The 20,229-nt window shown below is 44.6% G+C and overlaps 1 protein-coding gene and 1 pseudogene across 1 annotated transcript in view; both read right to left on the reverse strand.

Annotated features, from left to right (window-relative positions):
• The window catches only part of LOC124606784 (echinoderm microtubule-associated protein-like CG42247), a 340,411-nt gene that overhangs the window by 148,258 nt on the left and 171,924 nt on the right, over positions 1-20,229 (reverse strand). Inside the window, exon 6 of the mRNA XM_047138847.1 lies at positions 8,361-8,510. Coding sequence (XP_046994803.1) covers positions 8,361-8,510 — 150 coding nt within the window. The remainder of the gene's footprint in view (positions 1-8,360; positions 8,511-20,229) is intronic.
• On the reverse strand, positions 7,920-8,037 carry LOC124608303 (annotated as a pseudogene).

Below are 20,229 nucleotides of genomic sequence, written 5' to 3' on the forward strand. Positions count from 1 at the left end.
CCGCGGTGTTGGCCGTCGAATGGCGCTAGCTGCGCAGCATTTGTGCACCGCCGCCGTCAGTGTCAGCCAGTTTGCCGTGGCATACGGAGCCCCATCGCAGTCTTTAACACTGGTAGCATGCCGCGACAGCGTGGACGTGAACCGTATGTGCAGTTGACGGACTTTGAGCGAGGGCGTATAGTGGGCATGCGGGAGGCCGGGTGGACGTACCGCCGAATTGCTCAACACGTGGGGCGTGAGGTCTCCACAGTACATCGATGTTGTCGCCAGTGGTCGGCGGAAGGTGCACGTGCCCGTCGACCTGGGACCGGACCGCAGCGACGCACGGATGCACGCCAAGACCGTAGGATCCTACGCAGTGCCGTAGGGGACCGCACCGCCACTTCCCAGCAAATTAGGGACACTGTTGCTCCTGGGGTATCGGCGAGGACCATTCGCAACCGTCTCCATGAAGCTGGGCTACGGTCCCGCACACCGTTAGGCCGTCTTCCGCTCACGCCCCAACATCGTGCAGCCCGCCTCCAGTGGTGTCGCGACAGGCGTGAATGGAGGGACGAATGGAGACGTGTCGTCTTCAGCGATGAGAGTCGCTTCTGCCTTGGTGCCAATGATGGTCGTATGCGTGTTTGGCGCCGTGCAGGTGAGCGCCACAATCAGGACTGCATACGACCGAGGCACACAGGGCCAACACTCGGCATCATGGTGTGGGGAGCGATCTCCTACACTGGCCGTACACCACTGGTGATCGTCGAGGGGACACTGAATAGTGCACGGTACATCCAAACCGTCATCGAACCCATCGTTCTACCATTCCTAGACCGGCAAGGGAACTTGCTGTTCCAACAGGACAATGCACGTCCGCATGTATCCCGTGCCACCCAACGTGCTCTAGAAGGTGTAAGTCAACTACCCTGGCCAGCAAGATCTCCGGATCTGTCCCCCATTGAGCATGTTTGGGACTGGATGAAGCGTCGTCTCACGCGGTCTGCACGTCCAGCACGAACGCTGGTCCAACTGAGGCGCCAGGTGGAAATGGCATGGCAAGCCGTTCCACAGGACTACATCCAGCATCTCTACGATCGTCTCCATGGGAGAATAGCAGCCTGCATTGCTGCAAAAGGTGGATATACACTGTACTAGTGCCGACATTGTGCATGCTCTGTTGCCTGTGACTATGTGCCTGTGGTTCTGTCAGTGTGATCATGTGATGTATCTGACCCCAGGAATGTGTCAATAAAGTTTCCCCTTCCTGGGACAATGGATTCACGGTGTTCTTATTTCAATTTCCAGGAGTATATTCTCATATCGTAGAACCTGAAAAGGAGTAAATCTATAGGCTGTCCGCAATAAACGGTCGTGACGGTTATTTTTGAAAAAGAAAATTCAACTGATTCTGAATTTCTTAAACAGAATTTTCCATTTATTTCTCGGCGTTGTTTGCTAATTAATCAGAAAAGAAGAGAGAGAGAGAGATTTCTGATACTCTATGTTTGGTGCACAGTTTTATATGAAACTGACGACGACAGTGATGAAACATTTAAATAAGAAATTGAAGACACTTTAATTGGGGTGTTGCAGAAGTGAACTGATGAAAAAATGGCTCTGAGCACTATGCGACTTAGCTTCTGAGGTCATCAGTCGCCTAGAAAGTAGAACTAATTAAACCTAACTAAGCTAAGGACATCACATACATCCATTCCCGAGGCAGGATTCGAACCTGCGACCGGAGCGGTCGTCGGCTCCAGACTGTAGCGCCTAGAACCGCACGGCCACTCCTGCCGGCCGAACTGATGAAGTGCTAAATGTATGTGCGTTGTAGCAAGGGCGATGAAGGCTATAAAATAAAGAAAAAATCTCTACATGTGAAGCTGCAGAAAGCTGATGGTTTTTTGCGTAACCAGAACTGGAAAGAGGTACACTACGGCATGGAGGAACTGAGATGTGACTTTCCCAAATAAGCAATCTTAAAATGAAAAATTTTAATGTTATTGGCTAACAGGAACACGGCTTGATGCAGCTGTCCAATAGGTTATCAAGCTATCCATCTCCCGAAATCTTAGAATTCAACAGCTTCTTTTGGTACAATACAGTGTAAAACGATATCTCTTTTGCAGAAGTGGACAAGTTTCTGAAATTGCCATTTTTATACAACTAATTCTGGATTTTTTTGGCTTGTCGTCCTCTAAAAACATAATGTGACGGAAGCACATAAAACTAACGTTTGATAGTCTTCCACTCAATATGACTTTGAAGATAAAATTAGTTTGATGCTTAAACGGTAAGCACATTTCGTTAGAATGTGTACATCTTAGGACAAGATTAACATCAATATGGATGCCACCTTTCTAATTTAATTATCAGAAATTAAGTCCTCAAATGACAGAATCCAGCGTATCCAACGAGCTATGAAATAAAGGTACAAAATAAATGGAAAATATGTGCTTACTCACATACTACTAACGTTAGGTTGATACTGAAAATTAAAAATTTGAAATACGGAACCACATGTATTCCAGAAATTATGTTGGATATTATCGAAAGTAACCAACAGAAAATGCTACTGATTAAGTGGAGAAACAGAAAATAAAGGAAAAAAGGCTTAATCAACTTTGATCCCATCTATTACACTAATTTTGCTTACAAAACTTCATATTGTTCATGTTTATGCATTATTACAGTATTTTCATGATCTCTGGTTTATCATGTTGACTGGTTTCACGAAAGTCTTACAAAATGTGTTCTGAAAGCAACATTTTGTCTTGGATTGTTTAGATAAAGTGTAACCCAACTCGGTCATCCAACGACATGAATGCAAGAAACCTTTCAGAACAATCTCAAACTGGCCTAGAGAATTGACTTTTAACAACGTAGAACTGAATCAAGATTGATCTCGTCTCCTAGTTTGAAACTTGTTTGTTATTCATGTCAGCTGGACTGCACAGATCGTAACTCTGTATGTTGCAATGTGTTGAAAGTATTTGATTTCTATTTTGGCGACGTTCAATAAAGGTTCGTAACAACAGAAAAATCTGACTGGTTGTGAACCTAAGAATTATCTGAAGCCCCGAAGCAACTGATAATAACACCAGTAGCAAAATTTAAAAAATCGAAAGAGCTGATAACTATATTTTTGTGTGCGAGCGAGAAAACAGAGGCTTTAAACGTGAAAAATAACACTAGTAATTACTGTGTTTTACAGTTAAGTAGCGTCTAATTCTACACCCGCAGTTACATTTCGTAATCCTTCCTATAGGGAGTACATTTGAGTATTTAACTTTGCTTTCACGTTCGATTCCCAACCCCCCTCCCTCCTTCCCCCCTCCACCCCTCCCAGTTTCATCGTTCTCGCTCTACCCACAGCAGAAAAAAACTGATTTCCGCTCTGCTACTGTTGTGCCCTAATAACCCCTTCCCTCTCCCCCATCCACCGCTCCGACGTTATCGTGCTGTTTGCAAGATTTGCGTGCAGGGAGCAGTGTTATTAAGTTCACGAAATTTTAAAAGTAGCCCGTCTCGTGTTATGCAACACCTTTCATGAAGTGTTCTCTCGGAGGTTTATGTGCTTCTCTCGGTGTCGTTACCAGTGGTTAAGACATTGGACTCACATCCGAAAGGAATGAACTTCTTACCACCGTCACCATCCAGCCATCCAGATTTATATTCGTGGTGGTTTCCCTAAATAACTTCAGACGAATGACGGAACAACTCGTATGGAGAAGCCATTCATGGTATTCTGTAGTATAATTTTCGAATCATAACTTGCGTTCGCCTAATTCCCTTATTGTAGACGAGATGTTAACCCATCATGTTTATTTATGTCGTCGTGGATAAAAAGTTTTACTTTTACCATGTATTATAGAGAAGTATCCAAAACGACAGTGAGACGATAAACATAAAGCAAGTAACATGAAAACTGAATATATTCTTCATGTGGCAGTACTGCGCAAAATTATCACATCAAGATCAGGAGAGCAGCATAATGTGGACATAGTAAACAACTGCCTGTACGACAATAAGACGGTATTGGAGAATGCTATAGGCGGTTGATGTAGAAACAAACCGCCTCACGTGGCGTACTGTTTGATTGGTTTCGCTCATAAGACGCGAGCATCCTCGGATATTCACTGTCCTGTTGGCAAAATGTTAAGATGTTTTCATCAATGCTCGTCACCATCGTCAATACAAGTTGATGTTAATTGGGTCTGCGGGCTAAGTATGTGGGGTAATACTTTACCTAATCAAAAGCATCTAGCCGGCCGGTGTGGCCGAGCGGTTCTAGGCGCTTCAGTCTGGAACCGCGCGACCGCTACGGTCGCAGGTTCGAATCCTGCCTCGGGCATGGATATGTGTGATGTCCTTAGGTTAGTTAGGTTTAAGCAGTTTTAAGTTCTAGGGGACTGATGACCTCAGACGTTAAGTCCCATAGTGCTCAGAGCCATTTGAACCATTTGAGCCAAAAGCATCTGGACACCCCTAGATAATGCTGAGATGACCGCTAGATGTCGCTAAAGGCGGACGCGGCAATGGTAAACGAAACTCGGTGTCTTCGAACGTGGACTAGTCATAGGATGTCAGCCGAGCAACAAATCCATTCAGGGAATTACATCACTCCTAAAGCTGTCCAAGTCGACTGTTGACGATGTGAGTGTGAAGCAGAAACGCGAAGGAACATCTACAGCTAAACTAAGAGCAGCCAGATTTCCATGTACTGAAAGACAGGGACCGTCGAGCATTGTGGATGGTGGTTACGAAAAGTCACATGAAATCAGCTGAAGAAATCATTCGTGAGTTTCAAAGTGTTACCTGCAGTCCAGTTAGCACTATGACATCGCGTAGAATGCGCTACAACCGTCGGGTAGCTTCTCATAAGCTACAATTTCTGTAGTCAGTGGAATGCTGCACTTGAGGTAGTGTAAAGGACGATGCTACTGGACAATGAATAACTGGAAACAAGTGATGTGAAGTGGTGAATCACGCCATACCCTGTGGCAATTCCATGTGAGAGATTGGCTTTGGCGAGTGCATGGAAAACATCATCTTTACATCGACATCTACACAGATAGCCGGCCGTTGTGGCCGAACGGTTCTAGGCGCTTCCGTCTGGAACCGCGCGACCTCTACGGTCGCAGGTTCGAATCCTGCCTCGGGCGTGGATGTGTGTGATGTCCTTAGGTTAGTTAGGTATAAGTAGTTCTAAGTTCTAGGGGACTGATGACCTCAGATGTTACGTCCCATAGTGCTCAGAGCCATTTGAATCATCTACACAGATACTCTGCAAATCAAATTTAAGTGCCTGGCAGAGGGTTCATCGAACCACCTTCATAATTCTCTATTATTCCAATCTCGTATAGCGCGCTGAAAGAATGAACACCTACATCTTTCCGTACGAGCTCTGATTTCCCTTATTTTATCGTGGTGATCGTTCCTATGTAGGTCGGTGTCAACAAAGTATTTTCGCATTCGGAGGAGAAATTAAGTGGGTGGAATTTCGTGAGAAGATTCCCTCGCAACGAAAAACGCCTTTGTTTTAATGATGTCCAGCCCAAATCCTGTATCATTTCTGCGACACTCTCTCCCATATTTCGCGATAATACAAAACGTGCTGCCTTTCTTTGAACTTTTTCGATGTACTCGTTCAGTCCTATCTGGTAAGGATCCCACACCGCGCAGCAGTATTCAAAAGAAGACGGACAAGCATAGTATAGGTAGTCTCCTTAGTAAATCTGTTACATTTTCTAAGTGTCCTGCCAATAAAACGCAGTCTTTGGTTATCCTTCCCCACAACATTTTCTATGTGTTCCTTCCAGTTTAAGTTGTTCGTAATTGTAATACCTAGGTATCTAACTGAATTTATGACTTTTAGGTTAGTCTGATTTATCGTGTAACCGAAGTTTAACGAGGTCCTTTTAGCACTCATGTGGATGACCTCACACTTTTCGTTATTTAGGGTCAACTGCCACTTTTCGCACCATTCCGATATTTCTTCTAAATCGTTTCGCAGTTTGTTTTGATCTTTTGATGACTTTATTAGTTGATAAACAAAGCGTCATCTGCAAACAACCGAAGATGACTGCTCATATTGTCTCCCAAATCGTTTATATAGATAAGGAACAGCAAAGGGCCATCGCATGTAACTCCAACAGTGAAGTATGGAGGGGATGGTGTTACGCTATGGGGGTGTTTCCGTGGTTGGGGTGGAGTTCCCTTATTGCACTTAAGAAAACTCTAAATGCAGAAGATTACGAAAATGTTTTACAATACTGTGTACTGCGCACAGTAGAGGAACAGTTCGATGACAATGGTAGTATCAGTGTGACAATGCACCCTATAATAAATCAGTATGTTTGTGGAATAGTTTGTGGAGAATAACATTCCTGAAATGGGTTGGCCTTGCCCAGATTCGCGATACGAAACCAATTGATTGCTTTTTGGAATGAGTTTTAACGGCGACTTCAGATCTCACTTTCCAACTTCATTACCTTCTCTGGTTTCGACTCTTGAAGAAGTGTGTGCTGCCATTCCTCCACAGACCTTCAGACACCTTATTGGAAGCATCGTGCACCAGAGTTCGCGCCGCTGTAAAGGTGAAGGCTAGACAAACACAATATTAATGTCCAGTAATAGGTGTCTGGATAGTTGGGACAACAACAGTGGGACACCGACATATTGTGTAGCTAGATGGGGCGGTTAGGCTATAACTTCCTCTAGACGAAATACAAGCTCTGGCCGGAAAAGGGTGGGGAACGAGTTGATGGTGTTCTTTTGGAAGGATCTATCCAGTACTGGGCTTTAGTGAAACCACCTGAAATTTAAATCTCGATAGCATACATTCTTTTGTGATCAGCCCTTTGACTGTCTAATATCGCTCGCCTTAACTTTCTCTCCCGTGTCAAATTCATCTCAAAGTAGCCATTGTGACTAACGTCCTTGACCGAGCGAGGTGGCGCAGTGGTTAGCACACTGGACTCGCATTCGGAAGGACGACGGTTCAATCCCGCGTCCGGCCATCCTGATTTAGGTTTTCCGTGATTTCCCTAAATCGCTCCAGGCAAATGCCGGGATGGTTCCTTTCAAAGGGCACGGCCGACTTCCTTCCCTAATCCGATGAGACCGATGACCTCGCTGTCTGGTCTCCTTCCCCCCAAAAACAACCAACTAACGTCCTTGATGATTTGTTGTTTGTTCTCCAGTCTCTGTTTTGGCCTACAGTCTTTTCTCCACTACGGCTCCTTATACACCATTTATGTTATTCCCTGCTATCTTAACACATCAGACTGCCCCTCTTCCAGTCAGTATTTTCCACATATTGTTTTCCTTAGCCATTCTCTACTTCTTTCCCCTATTCCATGACACACTTAAACAGAATGTTGTAAATTCACAGTAATTTTTTCTCAAATAAAGGCATTTGATGCTAGTAGCATTCTTCTTGTGAGGTATGCCTTCTTTGCCTGTGTAGTAAGTTTGGTATGTCCACCTTGCTTCGTACATCATGTGTTATTTTGCTTCACATCATCTACTACATGCGCCACAATTTTGGTGTTCCGCTTATCGCTACTCTCATCCTTGCTACTTCTCGTTACTTTAATTACCTGTTTTCTTTGATTTACAATTAGTTGATATTCTATGTTCACTATACCAATCCAAACAGCTATTGTAAGTCCTTCTAACGTTCGCTAAGTATAGCAGTGTCATCAGTCAACCTTACCATTGGTCAATAGCACTCCGTCTTCAGGCCACAAGTGGCCCATCAAGACCATCCGACCGCCGAGTCATCCTCAGCTGAGGATGCAGAGTGGAGGGGCGTGTGGTCAGCACACCGCTCTACCGGTCGTTATGATGGTATTCTTTGACCGGAGCCGCTACTATTCGGTCGAGTAGCTCCTCAATCGGCATCACGAGGCTGAGTGCACCCCGAAAAATGGTAACAGCGCATGGCGTCCCGGGTGGTCACCCATCCAAGTGCCGGCCCCGCCCGACAGCGCTTAACGTCGGTGATCTGACGGGAACCTGTGTCTCCACTGCGGCAAGGCCGTTGCACACCATTGGCCTTAAGTTACCATAAATTTTAATCCCACATCTGAATCCTTCTTTCATTTCTGTGATTGCTTCTTCGAAGTATAGGTTGAACGGTAGAGGAGAAAGACTGCATCGCTGCCTTATGCTCTTTCATCTAAGGATATTTGTGATTTGGAAACGTTGTTTTGAATTTGTAGATGTTATAGCAGTCATAGACCTTCTAGAATAGTATTTGGAGGGTACAATCTTCTTACTGAGAAACTGTTGTACAAAGTGAATTGATCCAAAAGGCAAATGATCTACATAACACCGTTGAGTGCACTGTCAGGATGTTGGGTACTCACCAGAGGATGTCCTCGGTGTGTCCGGTGTAGTGCCGCTGGCAGTCCTCGTCCCGGTCGTAGAGCACGGCGACTGCGGCCACGTAGTACAGCATCTCCCCCGTCGGCAGCACCCACAGGTTCCGGTGAGAGTCCGTGCCGCGGTACCCGTATCTGACGTCACTGTCAAGGGCATTCTATACACCACACCACAGGTAATGAACACTACCAACTTCACTGCTTGCGTACTTTTAGTATTAACCTTATTAGACCCACTAGCCACAATTACGTACGTTAGATTTTACTGTCTCTTTCGTGGAACAGAAGTATATTTCCCCAGTGGAAAACTCATGCACCCATTTGTGAATGTTCAATATTTTTTATCATGTACAAGTGCTGCCAACTGTTGAGCTTCACCATGAAATATCAAAAAGACGATGTAGCAGTACGCAGCAGCTTGTGACTGCCAGAATACACGGAAGTGTTTGGGTAGTTACATTACACTGTGTGTACGAATATCATTGTTATTGTTATAGTGCATAGTATTTACAGAATGATCAGTTTATTTATTACAACGATGAATATTGCAGAATTAGTTATTTTAGCCCATAAAAAGAAGCCAAGTGTACAAAGCATGTTTTGAAAACAGGTACAGGTACATATTTTTGTATAAATCTTGCATTTAAAATCATTAAAAAATCTTCTAAGAGCATTACAGTACGAAGGAGGAGTTTTCTTCGTCCAGCAAAAAATGGGGTCTGAAGGGATTAACTGCCAGCCGTAGACGAAAAGCTGTGCAGCTCCAGCTGTAGCTAGACGGTTCGTATCCTGATGGTGGTACAAATCTTCAACAACAGTGTTCGATCAGTAATGCAAAGAAGAGGGCTGCTACCATTCTGACGAAAAGACCAGAGAAGGCGCTGAGGAAACGGCGGCCAATTGTACGCGCAATTGGGCCGCGCCGTACCAGGCGCGCCCCCTGCAGGACGTGTATAAAAGTGTCAGTGGGTGCTAGCCTGCTGTCACAACTATCAATTATAGGTGGAAGCATAAGCGGCCAAAGACATTACTAGCTAGGGCATAACCACCTATAGCCGGCCGCGGTGGCCGTGCGGTTCTGGCGCTGCAGTCCGGAACCGCGGGACTGCTATGGTCGCAGGTTCGAATCCTGCCTCGGGCATGGGTGTGTGTGATGTCCTTAGGTTAGGTTTAAGTAGTTCTAAGTTCTAGGGGACTCATGACCTAAGATGTTGAGTCCCATAGTGCTCAGAGCCATTTGAACCATAACCACCTATAGCAAGCTAACATACACCAACAAGCAACTAACATCGGTAAGCCCCTGCATATCGGCAACGTTGACTGGAAATTACCAGCTGGTATTAATGACGACCAACAGGCCACAGCAGGGAAACCAGCGAGCTCACCCACTGACGCACAAACAATTCGCCAACATCACACTACACTGTGCATCCGATATATGACCTATCGGACACAAAAACGATGATAAACCTAACTGTTGCAGGTTGCTGACGCTGGCCGAGAGTTCAACACCGGCACCCAGCGGCAGCCGCCGAGCAACAGCACCGCACGAAGTTACAGGTATATGTACCGTGTATTTATAAAAGAATTTTTATGGGGTCTTGCTGCTGTAGGTGTTGACATTAGCCTTTGACTATGCCTATTTAGGCAAGCTGTTTTATATTTGTTCCGAAGAAGGCGTGGTTACCCACGCTGAAACATAGGTGAACACCAGGTAGTTTGTGCAATCGAGGCGGATTTTTCATAATTATTCTTTGTATTTGTGAAAATACCTCCACAGCAGTGATAAAACCTGTAATATGCAAATACCAATATATAAACTACAAGTCAATATAAATGTCCATCTTGATCGCTATATTTTTTTTTAATTTTCTAAAATTACACACTTTAATGCGTTTCGCTCACATCCGTGTTCAGAATCGCATTTAAAATTTCGTTACACTGTTTCTTGTCAGTTCTCATGCACACTTGTACTATAGACTAGTCTCTGGTACAAATGTACAGGGTGATTATAATTGAAGTTAAGCTTTCAAAATACTGTAAAAATAACGGTTCTGGCCAGAATGAGGTCAAATTGTAACGGAATATTAACGGAGAAGGAGGAAAACGTATGACAGAAGAAAAAAAAAATAGTATGAAAATTGATCAATAGGTGCCGCTGTATGCGTCAAAATACGTAAATGAATACACCTGTCATGCTCACGAACCACTGAAGTTGGTAGAAATACGCAGGGCACGCGGCTTTTCCCCCTTTCGGTCTGCGACTTTCGCCATGACTGTCTCAATGCAGGACCGCGCTCTGCGTGTAAAGCTGTATTACAAGAATGACGACTGTGCACACGCCACTCTGGCAGAAGTTCCGGACACTGAAAGGTTTGGAAAAAGGCGTTGGTCCAGTAACTGCCCTGGGTCTGGGAAAATGATTCGGAAATTCGAAAAGACTGGTTCTTTTGGTGTGCAACCTAGTAGAGGGAGGAAACGAATTGATTCGATGTCAGCGGAAACAGTGGCCACAGCGATGCAGGAGGAGACGAGTGGTGGCGTGCAAACGTGTAGTCCACGGAGAATTGCCCGAACATTGCCGCGAACACGGTGAGTAAAATCCTACGAAACATCCTTCTTTGCTATCCATTCAAAATTACCCATGTGCACGAGTTGCTTCCTGTTGACCTGGCAGCAAGAGAGGCCTTTGCTTTAGAATTTCTTGTTCGCATGCAAGTGGACAATGATTGGTCGTGGAAGATTTTGTGGACAGACGAAGCCCACATCCATCTGACAGGATATGTCAAGCGCCATCTATTGCTACATTTTGTAACTATTTTTTTTCTTTTGCCATACGTTGTCCCCTTTCTCCAATAATATTCCGTTGCAATTTGACATCATTCTAACGAGTGGTGTTATTTTTACAGCGGTTTGAAAGTTTGACTTTAATTATAATCCCCCTGTACATGAGAACTAAAAAGATATAGTCTATCGTGATTTTAAAAGTGGTTCTGTAGATGACTGTGGCTGAAACCCGTTGAGATGAGTAATTTAAACAAAAAATAGTAATGCAGCAACTCTCAGATGAAATATGTACATTTTACCATAGCTTAACGTAGTGTTGAACATGTTTATTTCCAATGCGCTACCGTCACCATTCGCACTGTCCTGCAGATATTTTCAGTGAAATGGAGAAACACGGATAAATAAATGGAGGTAAGGAATCAAACGAAATGCAATTACTCTGTATCGAGGCGCTGCAGGCCTTGGGCCAAATGTACAATGTGCTGTGAATCAGCGATTCGTGTCACAGTCGTTTCCATCTTCACACCTAGCTGTTGACGGGAGTGCTAATGTTCCCTTCCTCTGTGGCAAAACGAGTCTGCTCCAGGAAAATAACTGCTCGCAACACTGCGACGAGGCGTGAAGAGCCGTGCTGTCACAGCGAGTAGCAGTCTGGCGTGTTAGAGTGAACCGTCGCCGGCCGCGGTGGTCTAGCGGTTCTGGCGCTGCAGTCCGGAACCGCGGGACTGCTACGGTCGCAGGTTCGAATCCTGCCTCGGGCATGGGTGTGTGTGATGTCCTTAGGTTAGTTAGGTTTAAGTAGTTCTAAGTTCTAGGGGACTTATGACCTAAGATGTTGAGTCCCATAGTGCTCAGAGCCATATGAGCCATATGAGTGAACCGTCAACAGCAACTTGGAAAGCGCTGGACAAGATTCCCTGTTCGGTGTCAAGCCAAGCATAGCGCGCCAGTCGACCTTGTTTATCTGCCGGTGTGCCTGGCCCAAGGGATTTATTGGTGACAACGGCCAAGTGTTGATGGAAGACAGGTAGTCGCTGTCATCACGTGGAACGTTGGTAGAGTGGAGGCACGTGGAAGACGGCCAGCTAGAAAACAACTCAACTAGCAACTTCCGACGAGAGTAGCCGGCTGGACATAGCAAAGCAGGAAGAAGTGGACGAGAACAGCGAGTCAGTTTGATAGACTTGCAGTCGGGGACGGCGGTGGCTTGTTGTCAACGCAGGAAGGTGTTCGAGTGTGGACCTGTGGACGGTGGTTGGCTTCATGAAGCCAGGAAACAGCATGGTCAGGAGTGTAGTGTTGTTAGCTACAGTATGTTTTCGGCTATGACAGTTACAGGAAGTTGTGCTGCATGTGATCAGTGCAGTCTTGTAGTTCAGATGAGTGCGTGTGGGTTGGTCAAGTTAAGTTACCAACAGATCGCCGGCCGCGGTGGTCTCGCGGTTCTAGGCGCGGGCATGGATGTGTGTGATGTCCTTAAGTTAGTTAGGTTTAAGTAGTTCTAAGTTCTAGGGGACTGATGACCACAGCTGTTAAGTCCCATAGTGCTCAGAGCCATTACCAACAGATCACAAATTTCAACTATGTCGGGGCTGCTGCAGGCATCAATGCATTGCAGTTGGAAAATTTATTTATTGTTGTTGTTTTCAGTGAAATTTTAATCTCTTCTTGTAGCTAGCATTCGTTGTTTTGTTGTTCTCATTTATTGTGCCCAGCAGAGGGTCGATTGGGATGGCGTATTAACGCTGATTTGTAGTCCCTTCATAATTCCTTATTTAGTGTTTGTTAGAGTGTCGGCTTTGGTTACGTATGTTTTAGGCGTTGATATTCTGGACTGACCAGGGGACCGCTCCTAGCTGTTACCACAGACTTCGTCCAGATTTACGGTACATGCAGGGCTTGGCCAGAAATGAAAGCGACAGAAATAAGGGATTAAGAAGGCCAAGCGTTAGAAAAAATTGCGTTTTTGGCGAGGGTCGGGCGCGATATGAGCCATTTATGTTAGTATATATTTCAGGTAGCGATTGGTGGAATGTAAAAACTACAGAACTACAGACCAGAGGGTCGAGACACTATGCGGAAACTTCTGTTTAGTTTTCCATTATTACGTTACTTACACGGCAAAGTAACCGAAATATGAACAAAGTAACTCACTAGTATACAGCGCAGTGTCCTACAGCTCTTTTCGAAAATATTTGCCTACGAGTCCTGGTTCTTTTGGGCAGAGAATTCAAAAACGGTGGACGAGTTACGGCGAAATATAGATATGTCGTCATTAATTCATCAAAACCTGGAACTTACAACGCCCCTATGCAAATAATTTTTGACTCATGCTCAAGAGAACAAATTTCTTCCTTTAATTGGCACGCGAGAAAGCCAAAAATCTTCACAATTATACGACAAGGCTTTTCAAGATGAAGGACTGCCATCGTGCAACATTAAAGTGATTCCACCCAAATGCACTCCGCTAGTGCAACCCTATGATGTCTATTTTTATGATCAGGTACATGCAAAAACTTTAAAATTGCTCTTATCTCATATATGGAGAAAAAACAAATCACATTACGGCTTGACTTCACTACAATACATTGCACTGTATATCACCAGTTACTTTCACCAATATCTGGCGACATGATGCTTTACGCATGATTTCCTGCCAAACTGTGCGATGACAGAGAACCTTTTATGAATGCAAATTAAGTTTGTTTGCCGGCCGGAGTGGCCGAGCGGTTAAAGGCGCTACAGTCTGGAACCGCACGACCGCTACGGTCGCAGGTTCGAATCCTGCCTCGGGCATGGATGTGTGTGATGGCCTTAGGTTAGTTAGGTTTAAGTAGTTCTAAGTTCTAGGGGACTTATGACCACAGCAGTTGAGTCCCATAGTGCTCAGAGCCATTTGAACCATTTGAACCATTAAGTTTGTTTTCCTGTAGAAACAACCATGTAATCAGCAGAATAATGCGCCTATCGGAGCACAAAAAGGCGAATACGCTCATGCTGAAATGCCCCTGACTGAAAAGTAGGCTATCAGCTGTCTGATTATACCTTCCTCAGCTCCTTTAAAAAATGTTCCAAAAGTTTTGGGCTGCGAACATATTGGCGCTTTTTTTTAACATACAACTCACCTCTCACTCCCCTAAACGTAACTCACTCACACCCACTAGCCCATCACTATAAGTCGCTTATCTCCACCCACACTCACTTCCCATTCTCAGTCACTCGTTCAGCCCAATTCATTATCATTATCTCTTTGAGTGCCTCTAACTGTCACTGTCTCCTGTCTCAGAACCACAGTCTCCTTAGTTCTGTTCTACTACTGCTGTCTCCTCTCTCTGTCGCCCACTTTCTATATCTCACTGTTACTATCTCATTCAATCCTTCACGCTGCTACTGTCTCTTCTCACTGTCACCCCCTCTCTCTTCTCCGTTGTCATTGTCATAGACTCTGTCTCTCATTATCATTCGCCCTGAACCGCTTCCGCTTTCTCCTTCTCTTTATTCCTCTGTCAATGGCGCTGTCTTATTAACTCTTTTCTTAGCACTGTTCAGTCACTGTCCACTGCGTCCCTCTCTTTCTCTCACACTGTAGTCATCTTTTTCATTCGTTTTATACCACATCCACTGTCTATCATTAGAGTATCTGCGCTGGCAGAATAGAAATTCGGAAAACACAAGTGCGAAAACAATTTATTAGACTCACCAAAACTAAACAATAATACAATCTCCAAAAGAGGAACAGACTCGATCCCAAATGCTGATCGTCACAAATATAAAATAACCATTAATAATAGAAAAGCCCCGCCTCTTCATGGGGAGAGATCACAATAAAACAATTCTACAATTTCAAGATGTTCTTCGACTATACCAAGTCCATCTGCAAGAGATCGGCCAGCTACACTACCTGATCAAAAGTAACCGGGCACCACCAAAAACATACGTTTTTCATATTAGGTGCATTCTGCTGGTACCTACTGCCAGGAACTCCATATCAGCGACCTCAGTAGTCATTAGACATCGTGAGAGAGCAGAATGGGGCGCTCCGCGGAACTCACGGACTTCGAACGTGGTCAGGTAATTGGGTGTCACTTGTGTCATACGTCTCTACGCGACATTTCCATACTCGTAAACATCCCTAGTCCCACTGTTTCCGATGTGATAGGGAAGTGGAAACATGAAGGGACACGTACAGCACAAAAGCGTTCAGGCTGACCTCGTCTGTTGGCTGACAGAGACCGCCGACAGTTGAAGAGGGTATTAATGTGTAATAGGCAGACATCCATCTAGACCATCACACAACAGTTCCAAACTGCATCTGGATCCACTGCAAGTACTATGACAGTTCGGCGGGAGGTGAGAAAACTCATAAACCACACATCACGCCGGTAAATGCCAAATGACGCCCCGCTTGGTGTAAGGAGCGTAAACGTTGGACGATTGAACAGTGGAAAAACGTTGTGTGGAGTGACGAATTACGGTACACAATGTGGCGATCCGATGGCGGGGTGTGGGTATGGCGAATGCCCGGTGAACCTAGTCTGCCAATGTGTGTAATGCCAACAGTATAATTCGGAGGTGGTGAGGTTATGGGGTGGCCGTGTTATTCATCGCGGGGAGGGGGGCGGGGCTTGCACCCCTTGTTGACGTTTTAATCACCTAAATTGTTGTTTTAAGCACCTTCTTGCATCCCACTTCCGAAGAGAAATTCGGGGGTGGCAATTGCATCTATCAACACGATCGAGCACCTGTTCATAATGCACGGCCTGTGGCGGATTGGTTACTCGACAATAACATCCCTGTAATGGACTGGCCTGCACAAAGACCTGAATCTTACAGAACACCTTTGGAATGTTTTGGAACGCCGACTTCGTGCTAGGCCTCACCGACCGACATCGATACCTCTCCTCAGTGCAGTTGCCATTCCCCAAGAAACCTTCCAGCACCTGATTGAACATATGTCTGCGAGAGTGGAAGCTGTCATCAAGGTTAAGGGTGGGCCAACACCATACTGAATTCCAGCATTACTGATGGAGGGCGCCACGAACTTGTAAGTTATTTTCAGCCAAGTGTCCGGATACTTTTGATCACATAGTGTAGAAAAGGCGTCTGGCCATGGCTGCCAGGGTGGCAGCTCTGTATTCTTCCAAGCAGTGCATCGAACTGCCTTTTGCCAACAGTGCGCCGCCCTGTCAAGCCGGTTTGGCGGATGTATCTGACGAAACTATTTGCGACCACGTGCTTGGCGTATCAAAGTAGTTCCTGGGCTAGCTGCGACCTCTGGTGAAGGTGTTCTGCAGGCTCCGCGGAAGGGTTGCGGTCCCTGGCGGCCGTTGCAGGAGACCTGATGTTGTGTTGTGTTGTGGCCGCCGGTAAATATTTGTGTTGACAACACAGACGACGTAGGTTTTCCTTGTGAATATTTGATGCAGGCATCTCATGTTGGTGGGATGTGAAGTGGGATGCCGATGCAGTAGGCGCTACGATGTATGAACTGGTCTCTCTCTTCATCTCAGAGTAGCACTTGCAACCTACGTCCATAATTATTTGCTGAATATAATCCAATATGTTTTCCTTTACAGTTTTTATCCTCTGCAGTTCCCCCTAATACCATGGAAGTTATTCCGCAATATCTTTGCAGATGTCCTGCCATCCTGTCCCTTCTTCTTGTCAGTACTTTCCATATAATCCTTTCTTCGCCAATTCTTCAAAGAACCTTCTTTCCTTGTCAGTCCACCTAAATTTCAACATTCTTCTGTAGCACCACATCTCAAATGCTTCGATTCTCTTCTTCACCGGTTTTCCACAGTCCTTGTTTTACTACCATACAATGTTGTGCTCCAAACCTATATTCTCAGAAGTTTCTTCCTCAAATAAGGTTTATGTTCGATAGTAGCAGACTTCTCTTGGCCAAGAATGACCTCTTTGCCAGTGATAATCGGCTTTTTATGTCCTCCTTGCTCCGTCCATCATGGGTTAATTTGCTGCCTGGGCAGCATAATTCCTTAACTTCATCTGCTCCGTGATCACCAATCTTGATTTTAAGTTTCTCGCTGTCCTCATTTCTGCTACTTCTCATTACCTTCGTCTTTATTCGATTTACTCTCAATCCATATTCTGAACTCATTAGACGGTTCATTCTTTCAGTAGATACTGTAATTCTTCTTCACTTCCATTGAGGATAGCAATGTTACCGCGAATATTATCATTGATATACTTTCACCTTGAACTTCAATCCAGCTGTTGAATCTTTCTTTTACTTCCATCATTGCTTCTTCGAAGTGTAGTATGAACAGTAGGGGCGAAACACTACATCGCTGTCTTACACCCATTTAAATCCGGGCACTTCGTTCTTGGACTTGAACTCTTATTCTTCCCTTTTGTCTCTCGTACATATTGTATGTTACTCATCTTTCACTATAGTGCACCGCTATTTTTCTCAGAATTTCGAAAATCTTACATCTCTTGACATTGTCGAACGCTTTTTTCCAAGTCTACAAACAATATGAACGTGTCTTGATTTTTCTTTAGTCCTGCTCCCATTTTCAACTGCAACGTCATAATTGCTTCTCTGTTACGTTTACCTTTCCTAAAGCCAAACTGATCGTCATCTAACACATCCACAATTTTCTTTTCCGTTCTTCTGTATATTATTCTTATCAGCGACTTGGATGCATGAGCTGTTAAGCTGATTGTGCGATAATTCTCGCACTTGTCAGCTCTTGCAATCTTAGGATCTGTGTGGATGATATTTTTCCGAAAGCCAGATGGTATGTCGCCAGACTCACACATTCTACACACCAACGTTAACAGTCGTTTTGTTGCCATTTCCCCCAACGATTTTAGAAATTCTGATGGAATATTATTTATCCTTTCTGCCTTATTAGATCTTAAACCTTCCAAAGCTCTTTTAAATTCTGATTATAATACTGGATCCCCTATCTCTTCCCTTTCTTCTTCTATCATGTCATCAGCAAAGTCTTCCTCCTCATAGAGGCCTTCAATGTACTCTTTCCATCTATCTGTTTTCTCCCTTGCATTTAGCAGTGGAATTCCCATTGTACTCTTAATTTTACCACCCCTGTCTAGTTTCACCGAAGGTTGTTTTGAAATTCTATATGCTGAATCAATTCTTCCGACAGTCTTTCTTTTTCGACTTCTTCACATTTATCATGCATCCACTTCGCCTTAGCTTCTCTGCACTTCCTATTTATTTCATTCCTAGGTGACTTGTATTTCTGTATTCCTGACATTCAAATGGCTCAAATGGCTCTGAGCACTACGGGACCTAACATCTGAGGTCGTCAGTCCCCTAGAACTTAGAACTACTTAAACCTAACTAACCTAAGGACATCACAAACATCCATGCCCGAGGCAGGATTCGAACCTGCGACCGTAGCAGTTGCGCGGTTCCGGATTGAAGTGCCTAGAACCGCTCGGCCACCGTGGCCGGCTATTCCTGAAATTCCCTGAAAATTTTGTGTACTTTATTCTTTCGTCGACCAACTGAAGTATTTCTTCTATCGTTCACGGTTTCTTCGCAGTTACCTTTTCTGTACCTATGTCATTCTTTCCAACTTCTTTCCCTCTTTAGAGATATCCATTCCTCTTCAAGTGAACTGCCTGTTGAGGTATTCTTTATCCCGGTATTTTTAGTCTCAGAGAACTTCAAGCGTATCTCTTCATTCGTTAGTACTTCCGCATCCCACTTCTTTGCCCATTGGTTCCTCCTGACTAATGTCTTAATCTTCAGCCTACTCTTCATGACTACTAAATTGTGATCTGATTCTATATCTGCTCCTGGGTACGCCTCACAACCAGTATCTGATTTTGGAATCTCTGCCTGACCATGATGTAAGCAAGTGAACACCCTCGTCTTGTGATGTCTGAACAAAGTATTCGCTATTACTAGCTGAAATTTATTGCAGAACGCATTCCAACTACCGAGCCCATATTCGCCCGTAAGCCTTCCTTTTACTCCTTCCCTACAACCGCATTCCAGTCCCCCATAACTATTAGATTTTCACCTCCCTTTACGTGTTGAATTACCTGTTCAATTTCCTCATATACTTTCTTTGTATCTTCATCTTTAGCTTACGATGTCGACATGTATACCTGAGCTATCGTTGTCGGGCTTGGTTCGATGTCGATTCTGACGAGGACAGCCCTATAACTGTTCACAGTAACTCACTCTCTGTCCTAGCTTCCTATTTGTAACGAATCCTAGTCCCGTTACCACATTTTTTGCTGCTGTTGATATTACCCTACACTCATCTGAGCAGAAATCCTTGTCTTTTTTCCATTTCACTTCACTGACCCCCACTATATCCAGTTTGAGCCTTAGCATTTCCCTTTTCAGATTTCGTAGCTTCTCTACCATGTTCAAATTTCTGACATTCTACGCCGTGACTTGCAGAATTTTATCTTCTCGTTGCTTATTCAATTTTTTTCTCATGGTCACCTCCCCGGTGGCAGTCCACTCTGGGAGATCCGAATGGGCTACTAGTCTGAAATCCGTTGCCAATGGAGCAATCATCATGACACTCTTTTAACTACAGGCTACACTTCCTGTGTGTGTCTTTAATGCAGTGGTTTCCATTGCCTTCTGCATCCTCATGCCGTTGATCATTGCTGATTCTTCCGCTCTTAGCGGCAGTTTCCCATCCTAAAGGCAAGAGAGTGCCCTGGACATCTGTCTGCTTCTCCGCCCTCGCTGACAAGGCCGTTGGTTGAATGATGGTGACTTCTTATGCCAGACGTCTTCGGCCGCCATTGCTGATGATTTTTATTCGAAATTTAAGGGATGGCGGGGTTCTAACAAGGGGCCGAGGACGCTTTGGTTACCAATCAGAGACGCTACCGCTAGACTGCAGTGCATATTTCAGCTAGATCATTTTAAACTGGAGTATATTTTCCTTTTGTGTGCTCCGATAGGAGCATTTTTCCGATGGTTCTTTCTTTTCCCTGTAACAGTTGGGCGCGTCACTCATATATTGTACTTACAATAATTGAACACTATTTCTCCTTTTTTCAGTCTAAGAAAGGTAAATATTTAAAACTGAAATCGACCCAC

This window comes from Schistocerca americana, chromosome 3, assembly GCF_021461395.2.
Source record: "Schistocerca americana isolate TAMUIC-IGC-003095 chromosome 3, iqSchAmer2.1, whole genome shotgun sequence".
Lineage (NCBI taxonomy): Eukaryota > Metazoa > Arthropoda > Insecta > Orthoptera > Acrididae > Schistocerca > Schistocerca americana.